At 37.0% G+C, this 16,888-nt stretch overlaps 2 protein-coding genes across 2 annotated transcripts; both read left to right on the top strand.

The window, feature by feature from the left end:
* Positions 1-5,514: 5,514 nt before the first annotated feature.
* Positions 5,515-12,557, top strand: LOC132095621 (E3 ubiquitin/ISG15 ligase TRIM25-like). The gene is made up of 3 exons (XM_059500762.1): positions 5,515-6,225; positions 9,432-9,588; positions 12,043-12,557. The coding sequence occupies exons 1-3, from the start codon at positions 5,656-5,658 to the stop codon at positions 12,555-12,557; spliced, it is 1,242 nt and encodes a 413-aa protein (XP_059356745.1). The 5' UTR covers positions 5,515-5,655.
* Positions 12,023-15,484, top strand: LOC132095619 (E3 SUMO-protein ligase RanBP2-like). The gene is made up of 6 exons (XM_059500761.1): positions 12,023-12,656; positions 13,289-13,438; positions 14,148-14,216; positions 14,318-14,400; positions 15,030-15,306; positions 15,375-15,484. Exons 2-6 carry the CDS (start codon positions 13,297-13,299, stop codon positions 15,482-15,484), a joined length of 681 nt encoding a protein of 226 aa, XP_059356744.1. The 5' UTR covers positions 12,023-12,656; positions 13,289-13,296.
* The last annotated feature ends 1,404 nt before the right edge of the window (positions 15,485-16,888 follow it).

Genomic DNA, 16,888 nt, shown 5'->3' with positions numbered 1-16,888 from the left:
GATAATAAAGTGTGTAGAATGTTGAAGAAATGTTTTTGTAACCTTAAAATTACATTATAATAATGAAAGAAAACTGGATATTTCAACATTTTAGAAACATTTTGAAGCAATTTTCCTGCAAAGTTTTCATAACTTTTAACATTTGCTAAAAAAAAATGTTTTCTTGGTTATATGAACGTTAAGTGAACATTCCATATCATCATTCTGCAAACATTCTGGAAATGTTACTTTTGAATCTTCTGTAACAGAACAGATCTAGTAACATTTAAAAAAACACTGAGGAGCACCTAAATTAAATCTCTATAAACAAATAAAGAACATTTTTGTGCTAACTTTGAACAAATGTTCTATTAACATTACTGGAAGAACGTTTGTTAACACTGAAATATTTCCTGTGAGCTGAGAATCTATACAGCGTTTCCACAGACTGTAGATTAGATGTAAATTGACACTAACAAGTAATGTACTGTAATTATTAATGACTTCAGATGCACTGCCAGTCAAACCTCTTTAAACAGTAAGATCTTTAATGGTTTTAAAAATCAAAATCATCATATTTTCATGATTTCTGAAGATCATGTGACACTGAAGACTGGAGGAATGATGCTGAAAATACAGCGGAGCATCACAGAAATACATTACACTTTAACACAGATTCACACAGAAAACAGATGATTTAAATAATTTTTTTTTTTCAAAATGTTACTGTTTTTACTGTACTTTGGGAAACTGTCCACTTTACTCAGAAACTGAGGGAACATGACGCTTCTGTTTTTTATTCTGTTTACTCATCTGCTAAATTGTAGGGAGTTCAGTGTTTAAATTTAAAAGTCTATCATTCATCATTCATCATGTTCTACATTTGACTTGATAAAGTGAATGGGAAGAGAAAGATATTAAGAAGGCATAGAGAAATGACTGAGACTATATATAACCAGAACAGCCTCGCTGGACATCAGAGAGGAGAAACAACACATGCACCTGTTCCACACTCAATCAACCACTGCACCGATGGCCATCACTAAATAGCTCCAATAACAATCAGGAATAATGTGTGGATTCGTCACGCTGCTGGAACTGGTTCATCTGTAACCGGTGAAACACAGGTTCCTCTGCTGACCGTGTCTGTCTCTGAGCCATCGATAAATCATTACACAGTGGATTATCACCAGACCTATGTGACATTCACCTTTTCCATTGACTCAGAGCTTCACTCAGTTCATTTAACACTAGCCTCCTGTGCACTCGAGAGCTTCAGCTTACCGTCATCGAGCAGAGGATTGTGGGTAGATTCATAATTGGGTTATTGTATTTTATCATCGTTCAGAAGGCAGCATTCATTCGTGTGTCTGCTTTCAGAGATTTATAGAGTTAATAACTTGCACATTAAAGACATGCTGAAGTGAGTTAATGCTGAAGTGAGTTAACTTTTTTTCTTTATTTGCAGATAAACACATATTAGATGTTGTTGTGATATATTAACCCATATGAACACAGTTATGTCTCAGTCAATACGGGCAAAACCATTTTTTTCCTGCATTGGTTAGTTTTGAGATTTTGGTCTATTATTTCCTGTTTTCTTTCAGACTAGAAGAGAAATACACAGTGATGTTTTTATTACATTGCATTTGATCTAGTTGCATCTGTAGATTTCAATTCCAATCCATATCTTTAAAGAGCATTTTCTTTTACAAACACTAAACTGTACGGTTTTACTCCAAAGGTTTCCTCATATATCAAAAAAATTAAAAAATAATCAAAATGTGTTGTTAACAGCATTTCTGATTAGAAAACCTTAACACTAATATGGCAACAATATTAAACCAGAATTATGAACCTGGCTTTATCGAATGTTCAGATTTATGTGCTGGAACTGTATGCAAATTAGACAAGGCACATTTAAATAATAATAAGATAATACATATTTAATATATGTACATAATATGTGCCTCATTTGCATATTTAAACAAAACTTGTAATACCAAAAATGCTGGCAATTCTTAATGTAATCAGTCAAGTGGGAAAGTATGGTGATATTAGCTAAAAAAGAACCTTACCCATGGTGTGTACACTGTAAAAAAAAAGTATATATAAATTGTATAATATAAATTTGTAAATTACTTACAAATTGTAATCTTTTACTGATTACAAATTACATACATTTAGAAACGTAATCTGTTGAATTAAACATATTAAGAAATGAATCCAGATGTAATCAGTTACTGCCCAGCACAGCATTTTAAGATAATAAACTACAAATGATTTAACATTACATGCATGTAATTTTACAGTAAACTACTGTTAGATTCAGGGTTACTGAAACTTAGTGACAACTATGAATTACACTCTTCCAAATGGTCCAAACGTGTGTTTTCGCAGTGATGCCATATAAGAACAATTTTTGCTTCTCCAAAGAACCTTTCAATGATCAGTTCTTCAAATAACCTTAAAGAACCTTTTTCCATGTTTAAAGTCCACACATATAATTACAATAAAGAAGCTTTTTGAAAATAAATTTTAAGAGTGCACCATATAGATTATATCAAAAAGCAGTAAAAGGACATTGTCCGTATTTTCCATAAATCTAACATTTTTTACAGTGTGTAAACAGTCCATTGAGACATCTAGAGAGCTCCAACAGAACAAAACAAGTGAAAATAAGCACACGTTTTCATAGAGTATCTTCATCTCGTGCGTGACTCTGCTGTGAGCTTCTGAAGGGCTTTTAAGAGACGAGCTCTTCTCATTCTCCTGAAATGAATAAACACATCGTGCAGCCATAACCACAAAACAACTGCATGGCAAGATGTCACGTTCTCCCCGCTGGCCAATTAAAGTGCAGGCGGATTGACTCGCTCAATGGAAGAACGGTGGAATCCTGCAGGGCTCTGTCCTGGGACCAGTTAGATTCTCCTTATGCCATCTTATTGATTGACAATAAAAGTTGTAGTGGAGTCGTATTATCATCAGAGGAGCTGACGTGCTCCGTGCCACAGATGGCTAGAGAAAGACGAGGGACCAGAGAAGTTCATAAGTGCTTTTACAGACAGAGTAATTGTTATTCTCCACAGCTATGATGCAGTTTGTAATGACGGACCAGCAATCAGATGTCGGACCACCAAGGGCTCGCCAGACTTCTCATTTAAAACGTAAATCCAAAACAGAGGAATTAATTTACTGGAAGCCAATTTGTGCAAGGAAAAGTTTCCTGCATTGTTACTCTGAGGCTTGTTGTTAGTTTCTAAGCTGAGGAGGAGAAATGAGTAAGAGCGATCAAACAAGAGGTGTGAGCTTGTAATCGTGTGAAAGTCTCCGGTCTGGACGGGTTTAACGATGTCAGACTGTTCGGCTGGATGACAGGTGATGACAAACCAACATAACGAGCCGATCAGACGTCAGACAGACGCATCTATGAGAACAGACATATTTAGCATCCCCTCTCTAATAAAGAGATGACTGGAGATCGACGGACAGTTTCAGAGTTTGATAACACCTGATGCATCAGATCAATCCCTGACACATCTACTGCATCATCAGTCATGACATTTATTCTGCATTTCACCAGAATACACTTAAAACGTGCAGGAAACAGTCAAATTATACTAAAACTATGCAGACACATTTAAAATAATATTATATTTTATATTAAATATTTAAATATATTACTCAACCTAGAATTTAAATGAAAACAGACAATATCAAAATAAAAATGAATTCAAAATAGTAAAAAATTTGTAGCTCAGTCATTCTAAAAAAAAAAAAAAAAATTGAAGTGTTGCTATAACTTATGGTGATTACATTTACACGTTTCCTTTAATTGGTCTTTAAAAAGTCTTAAATGTACCTTTATATACAGTTTTTTTACAGACGCTAGGACACATTTCTCAATACTTAGGTCTCTTCTGCAAAACTCTTCACACAGTGAGCACAACAGAAGTCTATGTGGGCTAAACTGAGGATCAATTATCATTGCTTTGGCACAAAATGCACTCAATGACTACATCTCTCAAATTTCATGAATTCTTTTCTCACTCAGACACAACAACTGCCAAAACTCTTTGTATGTACCGGCCAATTTGCACATGCTTACATACTGTTTTCAAACAACTTATGTTCAAACAATAACAATAACATAATACAAAACTGAATAAGACAGCAATTTGCTACATTTCTACAGTAATATTTTAATGAAATATATTTTAAATCTTAAAATTAAATGCTATAATAACAATTGGACAATTAGTACATTAGCATTACTATTGTATCTGTATCAGTGGATGGTGTGGATACAAATTCTTGTATTTTGGAATTAGTCAGTGCAAAAAAATAAAAGAAAACAAACGACATAAAATATTGACAAATGCTGCATCATGTCTGATTCATTCCAGTAACATATATTGCAGTGAATTATAAACAGAGATGTGTCCTTGTTTCACACAAGAAAACACTGTATAATGCTTCATGTTGTTAGTGTTTTTTAGGTCATTGTTTTGTGGATGACAAAGTGTGTTTGTCGGCTGTGGACCTTTGCAAGTGTTCTGGAAGAATGAGTTGATTTGAGACCTGAAGAAAGTGTTTTGGGAGTTGTAGTGCATTTTGAATGTGAAATTAACTGCTTTGCCAAGCTGAAAGTTTGTTCGGAGAACTGTGTGAAGAGTTTTGCAAAAGTTACCTAAGTATTGAGAAATGTGTCCTAGCGTCTGTAAAAAACTGTAATATGCAGGAAACCCTGTAGTAGGTACATTTCACAAACAATACAAAGAAACAGCAAGAAACACACTTTAAGTTACATATTGTAGTACAAAACCTATATATTTTACAGTTATATTTGAATATATGGTGATTATATAAATATTTTTTCATGCTTTGTTGTTTTGCAATGTTGAGTCAGTTATTTTATTTATTTATTTATTGGCGTTGATCAACAGTTATTGTTTTATTGTAAAGAACTCTTGTAAATCATGTAACTCGTCGTTTTTAACTATCAGACAACATTCAAAGTTGGTTGTGAAAAACTGAATTGACTCGTTATGTTCTGTTAATGCATTTTCATGAAGGAAGTAATGTTTGAGTGTGTTCCTCAGTCACGTCTTCCAGGTTCTGATCGGTGACTTTATAAGAAGTTTTCATGACATTTAACAAACACTGTTAATCCAAATAAGGAGATACAATATAAACTGCATGAAAATAAAACAAAAGAACATCACAACATATTATATGAATGATTTCTTATTTCCTGCTGGCTCCATCTAGTGGAAACACACGACACTGCAGCATCCCTCGGAGGAGGACAATAACAAACATGAACAGATGAAAATACATTAATATTTGTCATAACTACTGCACATACAAGACATCAGTTTCCCCACGTTTACATATCCCATATAACTCGGGATATTTCCTCGCACTCATAATCAAGTGATATTCTGCGACTTCGCAAAAGAAATAAATAACAAGAAATCCGCTTGTTATTCGCGTGGGCAAAATGTTGTAAAATAAATCTGTTTCCCGACCCTATTAAAGAGCTCGAAAGTAGAGTATTGCATTAAAGTGAAAGAAAACAGTCAAGAGATTCCCACTGCTGACTCACTCGATTCCAAACAAACGAAACGAAAACTTACACACGTCCAAGTTTCGTTTGTGGATCCAGCAGAAATGATGGCAGCTGAAGCGTTATACGATCAGGAATCTCTCAGGTGTTGCGTCTGTCTGGATGTCTTCAGGAACCCAGTCATAATTCCCTGTGGACACCGTTTCTGTAAGGACTGCATTACAGGTTTGTGGGATAAAGATGTGTGCAGATGTCCTCAGTGCAAACAAACCTTTCCCAACAAACCTGTTGTCAGTGACTGGCTGCAGATGAAGGAGCTTTCTGAGAAACTGATGAAGATGAGACCAAAGGAGGAGGAAGATGAAGATGCTGAAGCACATGAAGCGAGCTGTGATTCCTGCACCTCCAGAAGAACCAAAGCGGTGCAATCCTGCCTCACCTGTGTCTCCTCATTCTGCAGAAATCACCTGGAGAAGCACAATGATCTGTTTGGATGGAAGAAACATCTGCTGACCGAAGCCACGGATCTTCAGAGCAAAACCTGCTCTCTTCATGGGAAACTGATGGATGTCTTCTGTCGCACTGATCAGAAGTGTGTCTGTGTGCTGTGTGCTATACATGAACACAAGAAGCATGACAGCATCTCAGCTTCAGAGGAAAGAGCAGACAGACAGGTAGATCCTGATTTATAATATCTGAGGTCTCGGGCATGACATGTCCTCAACCAGAGGACCCTGGGTTACATTTGCATTTTTTAAAGATTAACATAAGTGAAGAAGAGAGACACATTTTTTAAATGTCATGGATGAATATTTACTGAGTAATGGACTATTTTATAGAGGGGATCAAAATGATAGATCAAAAATGACTTTAGAATCACGGCAGCATCATAATGTTATTTTTACACAGAGACTGATAGCCATATTAGTAAAATCTGGCGACTTTAATCATCTTTGCTGCAATAAATGCCAACAGTGACAGATCAAAATGAGAACTTCCTCAAAGTTTGTTTATCTGGAGCTCAGGAAGCATTAAAGGGTTAGTTCACCCAAATATTACTCCATGATTTACTCAGCCTCGATCCATCCAAGGTGTATATGACTTTCTTCTTTCAGATGAATGCATTATATTGAAAAGTTATATTGGTTCTTCCAAGCTTTATACTGGCAGTGAATGTAGAGAATTTTGAAGGAAAATTAAGTGCATCCATACATCATAAAAAGTGCTCCACACGGCTCTGGAGGGTTAATAAATGCCTTCTAAAGGTTTGTGTAAGACAAATATCACTTTTATAAACTGTAATCTTTATAGCTTTTCCTCTAACAATCATACTCATATTCACAGGAAAATGGCATTCCAGCTTGAGGGTGAGTAAATTATGGGATAATGTGTGTGTTATTGTCTGTGTGAGAGGACGATGGGTGTACACTAGCCAACGTTAGTCATCTATAAATCACCTGCCTGTTGTACCACCCAGCTTCAGGACTTCATCAGAGTGCCGCAGCCCACAATGCGAGTCAACAGCCTTCATCTGTGGTCTGCACTGGCTTGGACTCTCCTGGCATGTGTCCATCATCCCGTGGCAGGCCTACTACAATACACGGCTGCCGAGCCCCTCCGATTCCACGGTTACCTGCCCGAGACTCTGCTGATGGCAGCGGTTCACCTCCACCTGGACATTGTTCTTCTACCTTGCCAGAGATATATCCATCGCGGGTCTCGTCGTAACTTCCTCCACGACAACTCCAAGGCAATCAGCTCATTCTGGTCTACTTTTCGTCTGAATTCGTCTGAATCTATCTCCATCAGATCATCATCTTCTTTCATTCACTGTCATACTCGGTCTTTCTATAACCAAGCTATCCCATCTCATCTCATTTCGGAATATTAAGGATAATAATATTGATACTCTCATGTCCTACTCTGTTAATATTTTGATCCTGGAAAATGTCTCCACCCCAGATGATTTGCTTGCTCTGTATAATAATGGTTTAAGCAATATCCTTAATATTCTTGCTCCGGTAAAAACTCGGTCTGTCACCTTCTCTAAATCTGCTCCTTGGTATACACCGGAGCTCCGGTCACTGAAACCCAAAGGTCGGCATCTTGAGCGACAGTAATCTAAATCAGGGCTCACTATTCATAAAGAAATGTACAAATACCACTTTATTGCTTTACAAGGATTCAGTCCTTAAAACTAAATCAACTCTCTCTCTGGTTTATTCAGTTTGAACGAAGTAAATTCCATAGCTCTGTTCTCACTATCCAACAAACTTCTTCAACCCTCTTTAACCCCCCCCCCCCCCCCCCCACCTTTACTCTGCTGATACTTGTAATTTCCCAACATTGTTCTTCATTAAGAAATTTCAGAATATCCACCGGCACCTAAAATCCGTTTCTTCACCTCTCTTCCATTAGTTCCAAGCAATTATAATAACCTCCACCCCCTCTAATCTTCCCTTCATTTCCAAAATTCTCTAAAAAACAGTTGCCACTCAACTTCACTCGCATCTACCTCTAAATAACCTCTACAAACAATTCCAATCTGGCTTCCATCCCTGCCATAGTACAGAAACTGCTTTCATCAAAATCTCCAATGATCTCCTTATGGCTGCCGACTCTGGTTTGATCACCATCCTTATTCTCCTTGATTTGAGTGCAGCCTTCAATACTATCTCTCACTCCATCCTTCTCAACAGATTATCTTCCAGTGGCATAACTCACAACCCTGTCTGCTAGTTTCACTCATATCTTTCAGGCCGCACTCAGTCTATTCAGCTCAAAACTTTCAGATCTCAGTCTGCCACAGTCACCACAGGTGTTCCCCAGGGCTCTGTCCTGGAGCCCCTTCTTTTCATTATTTATCTCCTTCCACTTGGTAATATTTTTCGCAAATTCAATATCCATTGCCACTGTTTCGCGGACGACACCCAACTCTACCTTTCCAGCAGACCCAATTCAACACTCCCTCTCTCCACTCTTATCACTCTTACCTCCCCTCAGGTTAAGAGTTTGGGTATCATCCTCGACAGTTTATTATCATTTCAACCACATATTAATAATAAAACATGGTGTGCTTTTTCCATCTTCGTAACATTAATCGTCTTCGTTCCTTTCTCACTTCCTGTTCCACATCTATCCTTGTCCATAAACTGGTCACTTTCCGTATTGATTACTGTAATTCTCTTCTCTATTGCCTCCGTCACAAATTCACCCATAAGCTTCAACTGGTCCAGAATTCTGCCGCTCACATCACTAATACTCCCTTCTTTCACCACATTATTCCAGTTTTACATGATTTGCACTGGCTTGTGATTAAATCCAGAGTTGAATTCAAAATCCTCCTTTTTGCATTCAAGGCTATCCATAACCTGAGTTTTGTGAAAGGCATTTCAAATAAAATGCATTATTATTATTATTTTATTAATTTTAATTTTTGGGTGAACATACCTTTAAATATCTCTCAACCTCCTTTTAGATTTTAGTTCTTAACAAACTTTTCTTTTACAGTAGCGTCTTCATTTAAAGCCCTGTATTGTTCATTCCCAGAGATATGGGGATTTTCATGTGGCTATATTGTGTCTCCTTTTGTAAATAGTTAAATTGTAGACATTTTCAGCGGTCAGAAACCAAATGTGGGTCAACTTGCATACAGATGATACTTTTTTCCTTTTAAATGGGAACGTCTGAACAGTAAACAATGTTGAATCTAGACATTTAACTGGTTTCATTCTATCAAAACATTTGCATAGAACAGATTTAACAGATTTAATTTCATCAAACTGAATGTATATGGGGATCCTAGTATCTAAATGTTAATATTATGTGTGATTGCAAGTTTTAATAAAAGCTAAAATATTTAACTCTATTCTGTGGCCAGATCAAGTTAATGGAAACACGTGAGAAGTTTCAGCAGAACGTCCGAGACAGAGAGAAGGATTTCAAAGAGCTAAAGCAGGCAGAAGACTCCATCACAGTGAGTATTGATTGCATCCTCAGGAGACAACTATTTCAGAAGAAACACCTGAGAAGCGTTTGTTAGTCTGTGAGAAACAAGGATGTGTTAACTGAAGAGTGTTGTTTGTGGACCTAGATTAGGTTAGGTTATTTTAGTATTGCTGAGGCACTCTTCTATCATTTTATTAAAATATTGAATTAGTTTTTTTATTTTTCCATTTTTCATTTTAAGTAAAAAATTGTGTCAATTAATTTTTTGTTAATATATGTATCAAATGTATTATTCATTTGATTTCAGCTTTAGTTATTTTAATACATTAACTAAATAAGAAAGGTTACCTTAGCAACTAGCTAAACACATTTAAAGAAAATATTTTACTTCAATTCAAGTTTTATTTTTCTCGAAGTAACCAATATATATATATATTTGGGGGGGGGGGGGGTTAGTTTTGGCTAATAATAATAACCCTGGTAACATCTTGATATTTAAAGATCAGTTCACTTCAGTTCACAAAAATTCTGATGATTTACTCACCCCATCATCATCCAAGAGGTCTAAGTCTTTCTTTCTTCAGTCGTGAAGAAATTACGTTTTTTGAGGAAAATATTCCAGTATATTCCTCCATATAGTGGACTTCAGTGGAGCTCAATGGATTGAAAAACAGCCACAAGACTGACCAAAGTGCTAAACATTAAAATCCAACCATAAACACATAAAACAGAAAGAATAAAACATTAATTTAATACCAAAGTAATGAGAGATAAACAAGACCATAGTACAATGAAGAAGAATGTGATATTAATAGGCCAGATCAAAAAAGAGACTAAAGTTGGATAGCGAAGGTGCCACTCTAATCTCAAGCAGCAGATTGTTCCTTAACCGAGATACAACAACAGAAAAACTTGATCCCCTCTACGTTTTAGTCTGGACTGAGGAACTAAAAGGAGATTCTGGTCACTGGATCTTAGACTTCTAGTGGGAGTATAGAAATTCAGAAGCTCTTAGAGATAAGTAGGGGCTTGGTTATGTGAAGATTTATCAATTGATTATAAATTGAACAGGCAGCCAGTGTAGGGCCCTCGGTATGGGACTGATGTGGTCACATTTCCAACTATTTTGGAGAAATCTAGCAGTGGCATTGTGGACCAGTTGTAGGCGAGTAGTTTGTGACTTTGAAATACGGCTATATAGTGATTTGCAGTAATCTAATCGTGAAGTAATAAGAGCGTGGACAGCAATATCTAGCATTTAAAAAGTGTTTGACTTTAGACACCAAGTGGAGTTGGTTAAAACTGGAACCAATTACAGAAGAGATATGTTTGTCCAATATGAATGACTCATCAAGAAGGACAGATTTCGCACATGAGAGGATCTGAAGGCCAATAAGCTGCTCAGATCTAGCCTGAGAATGATCAGTAGGACTGAAAACAATCACTTCTCTTTTATCTTCATTTAACGTTAAAAAGTTTGAGCTAGTCAGAGTCTGGCCTCATCTAAGCACCTTAGTAAGGTACTAAGTGCTGAAGGATCATTTCTCTTAATAGATAAATAAACCTGAGTATCATCAGTGTGGAAATAAAGAGACACCCCATTCCTTCTTTGAATGGAACCCAGAGGAAGCATGAAATAGGGAGGGTGCCAATACCGAGCCTTGAGGGATGCCACAGGTGAGAGGAGCAACAACCTGGTTTGATTCTGTCAAGATAAAAAAGACTGAAACCACTTAAGCAGCGTATCTTTTAGGCCCACATCTCACTCTTATCTAGATATCAAAATAGAGTGGTCCACAGTGTCAAATGCTGCTGATAAATCCAAGAGAATCAGGACCACAGAATCACCAGAGTCCGTAGCTAATAGGAGATCGTTTAACACTCTTATAAGGGCCGTTTCAGTATTATTAGCAGATTTAAAGCCAGATTGAAACATTTCAGTAATACAGTTAAGATTTAGAAAGCACTACAGTTGGTCAAACACATTTTTTTCTAAAACCTTTCTAACAGAAATGGGACAGAAGTTATTCAGAATAGAAGGATCTAGTGAAGGCTTCTTGAGAAGCAGAGTGACAGAGCCAGTTAAAAGGTAATTATTGAAAAAAGACACCAAACCTGGCACGACAGAGTCAACAATTAATTTAAAAAATGCGTGACCTTTCCAATGTGACTCCGTAATGAGTGAGGTCAAGCTAGAGCAAAACGAGCATTTGAGATAAAACAGGGGAACATGTAGAGCCCTTTGATGCTGCATTAAAACTGTATTTTAACCTTCAATGCATTGATCGCCATTGAAGCACACTATATGGAGAAAATCCTGGAATGTTTTCCTGAAAAAAAACCTACTTTCTTTACGAATGAAGAAAGAAAGAAAGACATGAACATCTTGGATAACATGGGGGGTGATAACATCAAGATAACATCAGATTTGACCTTATTTACTTTCTTAAAACATGTTCCTGGTTTTATTGATTCACTATTTTGTGTTTGTCCTTATAATCTTTCTTCAAATAACTTGTTCCATCTCTGAAATGACGTTTCAGCAAAGGTCCAGATAAAGTCCTCTCAAGGTCCTGCTCAGCGGGACCAGAAGAATGTTTTCCGTTTTGGGGAATCAGTGGCAGAATTTACCTTCAGTTTCCAGCACGTTCCCCTTAAATCCACTTCTGTGGAGGCTTCTGGCTCAGATCATGCAGAAGAAACACGTAAACATGAAAACGAAGAGGACTATAAGCCGGTTGTGCTGTTACCTGATCTAGTTGAGATCTTGACTGGAGAGGAGAATGAGCTAGTGGTTTTCAGTCACAGAGCCAAACTATATCGCTATGACAAAGAATCACCGCAGTGGAAGGAAAGAGGCATAGGTGACCTTAAAATACTTCAGAACAATGAAAGCAGACGTGCAAGACTCGTGATGAGGAGAGAGAAGGTCCTGAAGTTATGTGCAAACCACTGGATTACTCCAAACATGAAGCTGGAGCCGATGGAAGCGTCTGAGAAAGCGTGGACATGGAGCGCTCTTGATTTGCTGATGGACACAGCAGCGTTCAGACATTAGCAGCACGGTTTAGACTGCAGGAGACGGCAGACGCTTTCAAGAAATGCTTTCAAGAAGCAGTGGCCACTTCATTCACTGGAGCAGAGAGACGTGACACAGGTGACAGTAATATTGACATTTGTGTCAGGAGGAATGCAAACTTTTAATTTGAAAATTTTTTCCTTCAATTGTGTAGAAGCTGGTTTCTGCCTGATTTGCAAGATATAATCACTGAATTGCGTGATTTGAGTGCTGAATTGTGACATTTAATGCTGAATTGTGAGATTTGAGCACTGAAATAAAAGATATGAATGCTGAATTGCAAAATATGAACACTGAATTGCGAGATATGAGTGCTGAATTATGAGATACGAGCAGTGAACTGGAAGATCTGAGCACTGAACTGCGAGAAATGATTGCTGAATTATGAGAAATAAACATTGAATTGGAAGATTAAAGTGCTGAATTGTGACATTTGTGAGCTGAATTGTGAGATATAAGCGCTAAATTGCAAGATCTGAGCACTAAATCGTAAGATTCGAGCCCTGAATTGCAAGATAAGAATGTTGAATTGTAAAATTTGAGCACTGAATTTCATATTCATATGCATTCATATCTCACACTGCAGACTTCCAAAATATGAATGCTGAACTGTGAGATATGAACAGCGCAAGTTCAGTCATTTTATCAACAAAACATGATATGGTTATTCTCTGGTGTTTTTATTGTAATGTGTTTGTTTTCTCAATCAGAAGAGAAGATGATTATGGCTGATTTTGAGATCGTGTTTGAGCGAAAGCCCACAGCAGAACAAGCCGAACTGGCAGCCAGACTGATGCTTCCTCACACGTTCTTCTGTTACAGAAATGAGCCGAGATACACCAGGGATGAGGATGATGATGGTGAGGAATATGAAGGGTCTATTAAGTTGATAAAACCTACAAATATACTTTTATGTCATTTGTATGGTTGATATAATCAAATTAAATTACATTTCTGACTTGCATGAAACCAGCAAGTTTGTACCATGTAAAGCACTCTTGTAACAATGTAACCCTTCGTAGTCAGGGGAAGAAGGTGGCGGGAACCAGCGAACATTAAAATAAAACTTTTATAACAAAATAAATACTAAAGAGATTCATTCACAAACACTGATTCATCCAGTAATGAAACAAGTAGATAGAAACAAGAATTAGTGAGTCATTGAATCAATTCATTCATAAATTCCATGAGATTTTAACTTGTCTGTTTTTTCTTCAGAATTGTGAGGACCACAACCTCCATGTAACAAAAAAGACTCAGTTTATCCAGAATCATGCAGCTCTATTTCACACAGCTCTTGTGTTTATGGCATTCAGAAGCAATTAAATGTTTTGCGAAAAGAGACACAGAATAAACATATTTGATATCTAAATGTCTGACTTTGAATTTTTTTAACCACATTGGAATCGAAACTGGGAATCGGTAAGAACTGGAATCTGAGTTGATCAAATTAAAACGATACCCAACGCTAGAAACACACTGTCTTCTGGTTTCTTGGCTCTTGATGCACCACAGCTCAAAGCATGCATTAACCCGTGTTAACCTCTATACTGTGTTTCTCTCACTTAGATGAAGATTTTGAAGTGGCTGTCAGATCTCTGAAAGGAAAGTTGTATCCTGATGCAGTCGGTGATCATGGTAGGTTACTGAGATTGGTTCAAAGACAGTGAGATATACAGCATGCTAATACTGCTAATAATGCTGTTATGGTTATCTTTTCTTTATGTTTATTTTTATAGATGCTGGAGCTGCAACCAAGACACAAAATCACAAAGAGGAAGAGAACAGTGATGATGACAACGATGATGAAGCAGTTAATCATGTAGATATCCAGTTACTTTCCTGCTAGAGTAAAACTGCATTGAAATAAACAATTCTTGACATGTTGTTGTAGTCATACATTGTTTTTGGGGTAATTGTTTCACTATAACTTACTTAAATCATAACCAATAAAAAGTGTTTCATGTACAAATTTGATAAAACTTGTGCAAGTGACCCAATTTCAACCCCCCCAAAAAAAAAAAGTTCATGCTGTAAAAAAAAATGTTTTAAATATGCATAAAATATTAATATAAAATTTATTTTCTGTTGTTACATCATTGCATTTTTTATGCTCACTATAGTACTGTACTGCTAGATATATTATTTATTTAAATATTTTTACAATATTTTTACTGTTTATTTCTAAATTATTTGTTTTTTAGTTTTTCATTTAATCCATTTTTTACTTTAATGCAAATATAAAATTATCCTTCATTATTATATTCAAACAAAATTATTATTTAGTTCATCTTATTTCTTAGTATTATTTATTTTTTAATTTTTTAGACAGTTTTTCTCTAAACTTTTCCACCGATCCCTTATCACTCTTTGAACTAACTCTATCAAACCAACATATAGTTTTTCTTAATTTTCCTTTTATATTTTCATCATGTGATTGCTTCTGTCAAGGTGGAGCTTCCATCGGTTGAGGAGAATGAAGAGGAGATTTTGTTCAACGAATGGACCAAACTTTTCCTCTGGGACTGTGATGTTAACAAGTGGAAATCCTGTGGTGCAGGACACATTAAGGTGCTTCTCCATCCGGTGAAGAAGCGTTACCGTGTGTTTATGTGTCGAGAGGGGGATGAAAAGCTGCTGGTCAATCACTGCATTACCAGAAGCACTCATCCTAAACCTGTGAGCACCAATGCAAACGCACTGTCCTGGATGGATGAAGACCACTCAGGTAGAAACTGCAAAACCTCCACAGATTTACATCTCGTCTTTACTCATAATGTGCTCATGTTCCCACAGATGGAGATGCTGAAGGTCAGCAGTTTGCTGCCAAGTTTAAGACTCGGGATCTGGCAGATTCACTCAGAAAAACCTTGACAGACTGTCAGTGTCACATGATCGGAAAATAAAGCTGTTTCTGTCTAATAACTGTTTCAGAGGTCACGCTGATTCTTTACTATTGTAAACTAACTGCAAAAAAATCTCTTAGAAATTCTTTGCACAATGACAAATATTTTTTGTTGTTCTGTATGTATAAAGCTTTATTTTTTGGTTTTTCAATAGAATATGTAAAGAAAAAAAGACTAAGGTAATCTTTGAATAAATATGTTTATTAACAGGCATTTTTTGTTGCCTATTTCATATATATATATATATAAACTTCAAACTTGTTCTTGGTGCTCTTGTTTTTTACTTTCAGATAACTTTCAAAGTTGGTTTTTAAGGAGACATTTAGCAAAAACCGTATATCGATATTTTGCGGGCTTTTTTAAGGCATAAGAGGATTTTTTGCTCTTCTCTGGCGCGTTTCCACCGAGTGGTACGGTACGGTACGGTACGGGTCGGTACCCTTTTATTTGCGTTTCCACTGCCAAAAGTTGAGAATGGTACCAAAAAGCCGAACCGTACCGTACCACTTTTTGGGTACCCTTCCGTTGGGGTACCTAGCACAGTGGAACGGTACTAAAGGGTGGAGCTAGACTCACTGCAGAACGTTGATTGGTTGACAGAGAATCGTCATTTGCGCGTGCCGCAAGGGGAAAGACACAACACACGAGGCGCCATTTTTAAATTACAACAACGTCGCAACAATGTCGCCGCGCAGCATAACTTTACCGTGGTCGACCCAGGAGGTGCAGACCTTCTTGGGTATCATCGGTGAAGAAAGGGTGCAAAGGGAACTCGATGGCATGGTGAGAAACGAAAAGGTTTTTCAGCATGTTTCTGAGAGGATGGCTGTCGAGGGTTACCAGCGGACGTCCGAGCAGTGCCGCATTAAATGCAAGAAACTGCGGAGTGACTATCGTAAGGTGAAAGACCACAACAGCCGGAGTGGTGTTCACAGAAAAAATTGGAAGTGGCTAGAAATGATGGACGCCATCTACGGGCACAGACCGGTGAGTTTGGGACGAGAAGGAGGCATCGATACGGCTACCTCGTTGCCGGAGTCGATGATGGAGCCTCCCGGTAAGTTTGTAATTGTGAAATATAACGTTAGTATACATCGATCACGGGAAAGCTTACGTTCAATGCACAACTTTTGTGCAAGTCTGTTGTTTGTCTGTCAGCCAGCCAGTGTGGTATCAACCGATCATTTGCAAGCTAGCAAAACGCTAACGTTAGTTTATTAGCCTGTGGTGGACGGAGTACATGTCCAGTAACGTTACTTGTAGCCTACAGATACCCTAATAAAATACAACTGTTTTATTACTAAACATATTCTACTAAATATATATTAAAGAGAGATGGGTCCAATGATATAGCTTAAGGAAAGAGTAAGAACTCCGTCTGAAAATTATTATGAAATATGAGCA

This window comes from Carassius carassius, chromosome 19, assembly GCF_963082965.1.
Source record: "Carassius carassius chromosome 19, fCarCar2.1, whole genome shotgun sequence".
NCBI lineage: Eukaryota > Metazoa > Chordata > Actinopteri > Cypriniformes > Cyprinidae > Carassius > Carassius carassius.
This window is presented reverse-complemented; position numbering and strand designations above follow the sequence as displayed.

Bases quoted from the DNA above. Each gene is read 5' to 3' on its own strand.
- LOC132095621 (XM_059500762.1), top strand. From the start codon at position 5,656: ATGATGGCAGCTGAAGCGTTATACGATCAGGAATCTCTCAGGTGTTGC. The intron at 6,226-9,431 runs GTAGATCCTGAT...TTCTGTGGCCAG, and splicing joins AGGAAAGAGCAGACAGACAG to ATCAAGTTAATGGAAACACG. The intron at 9,589-12,042 runs GTTAGTCTGTGA...ATGACGTTTCAG, and splicing joins GAAACACCTGAGAAGCGTTT to CAAAGGTCCAGATAAAGTCC.
- LOC132095619 (XM_059500761.1), top strand. From the start codon at position 13,297: ATGATTATGGCTGATTTTGAGATCGTGTTTGAGCGAAAGCCCACAGCA. The intron at 13,439-14,147 runs GTGAGGAATATG...TCTCTCACTTAG, and splicing joins CAGGGATGAGGATGATGATG to ATGAAGATTTTGAAGTGGCT. The intron at 15,307-15,374 runs GTAGAAACTGCA...ATGTTCCCACAG, and splicing joins GATGGATGAAGACCACTCAG to ATGGAGATGCTGAAGGTCAG.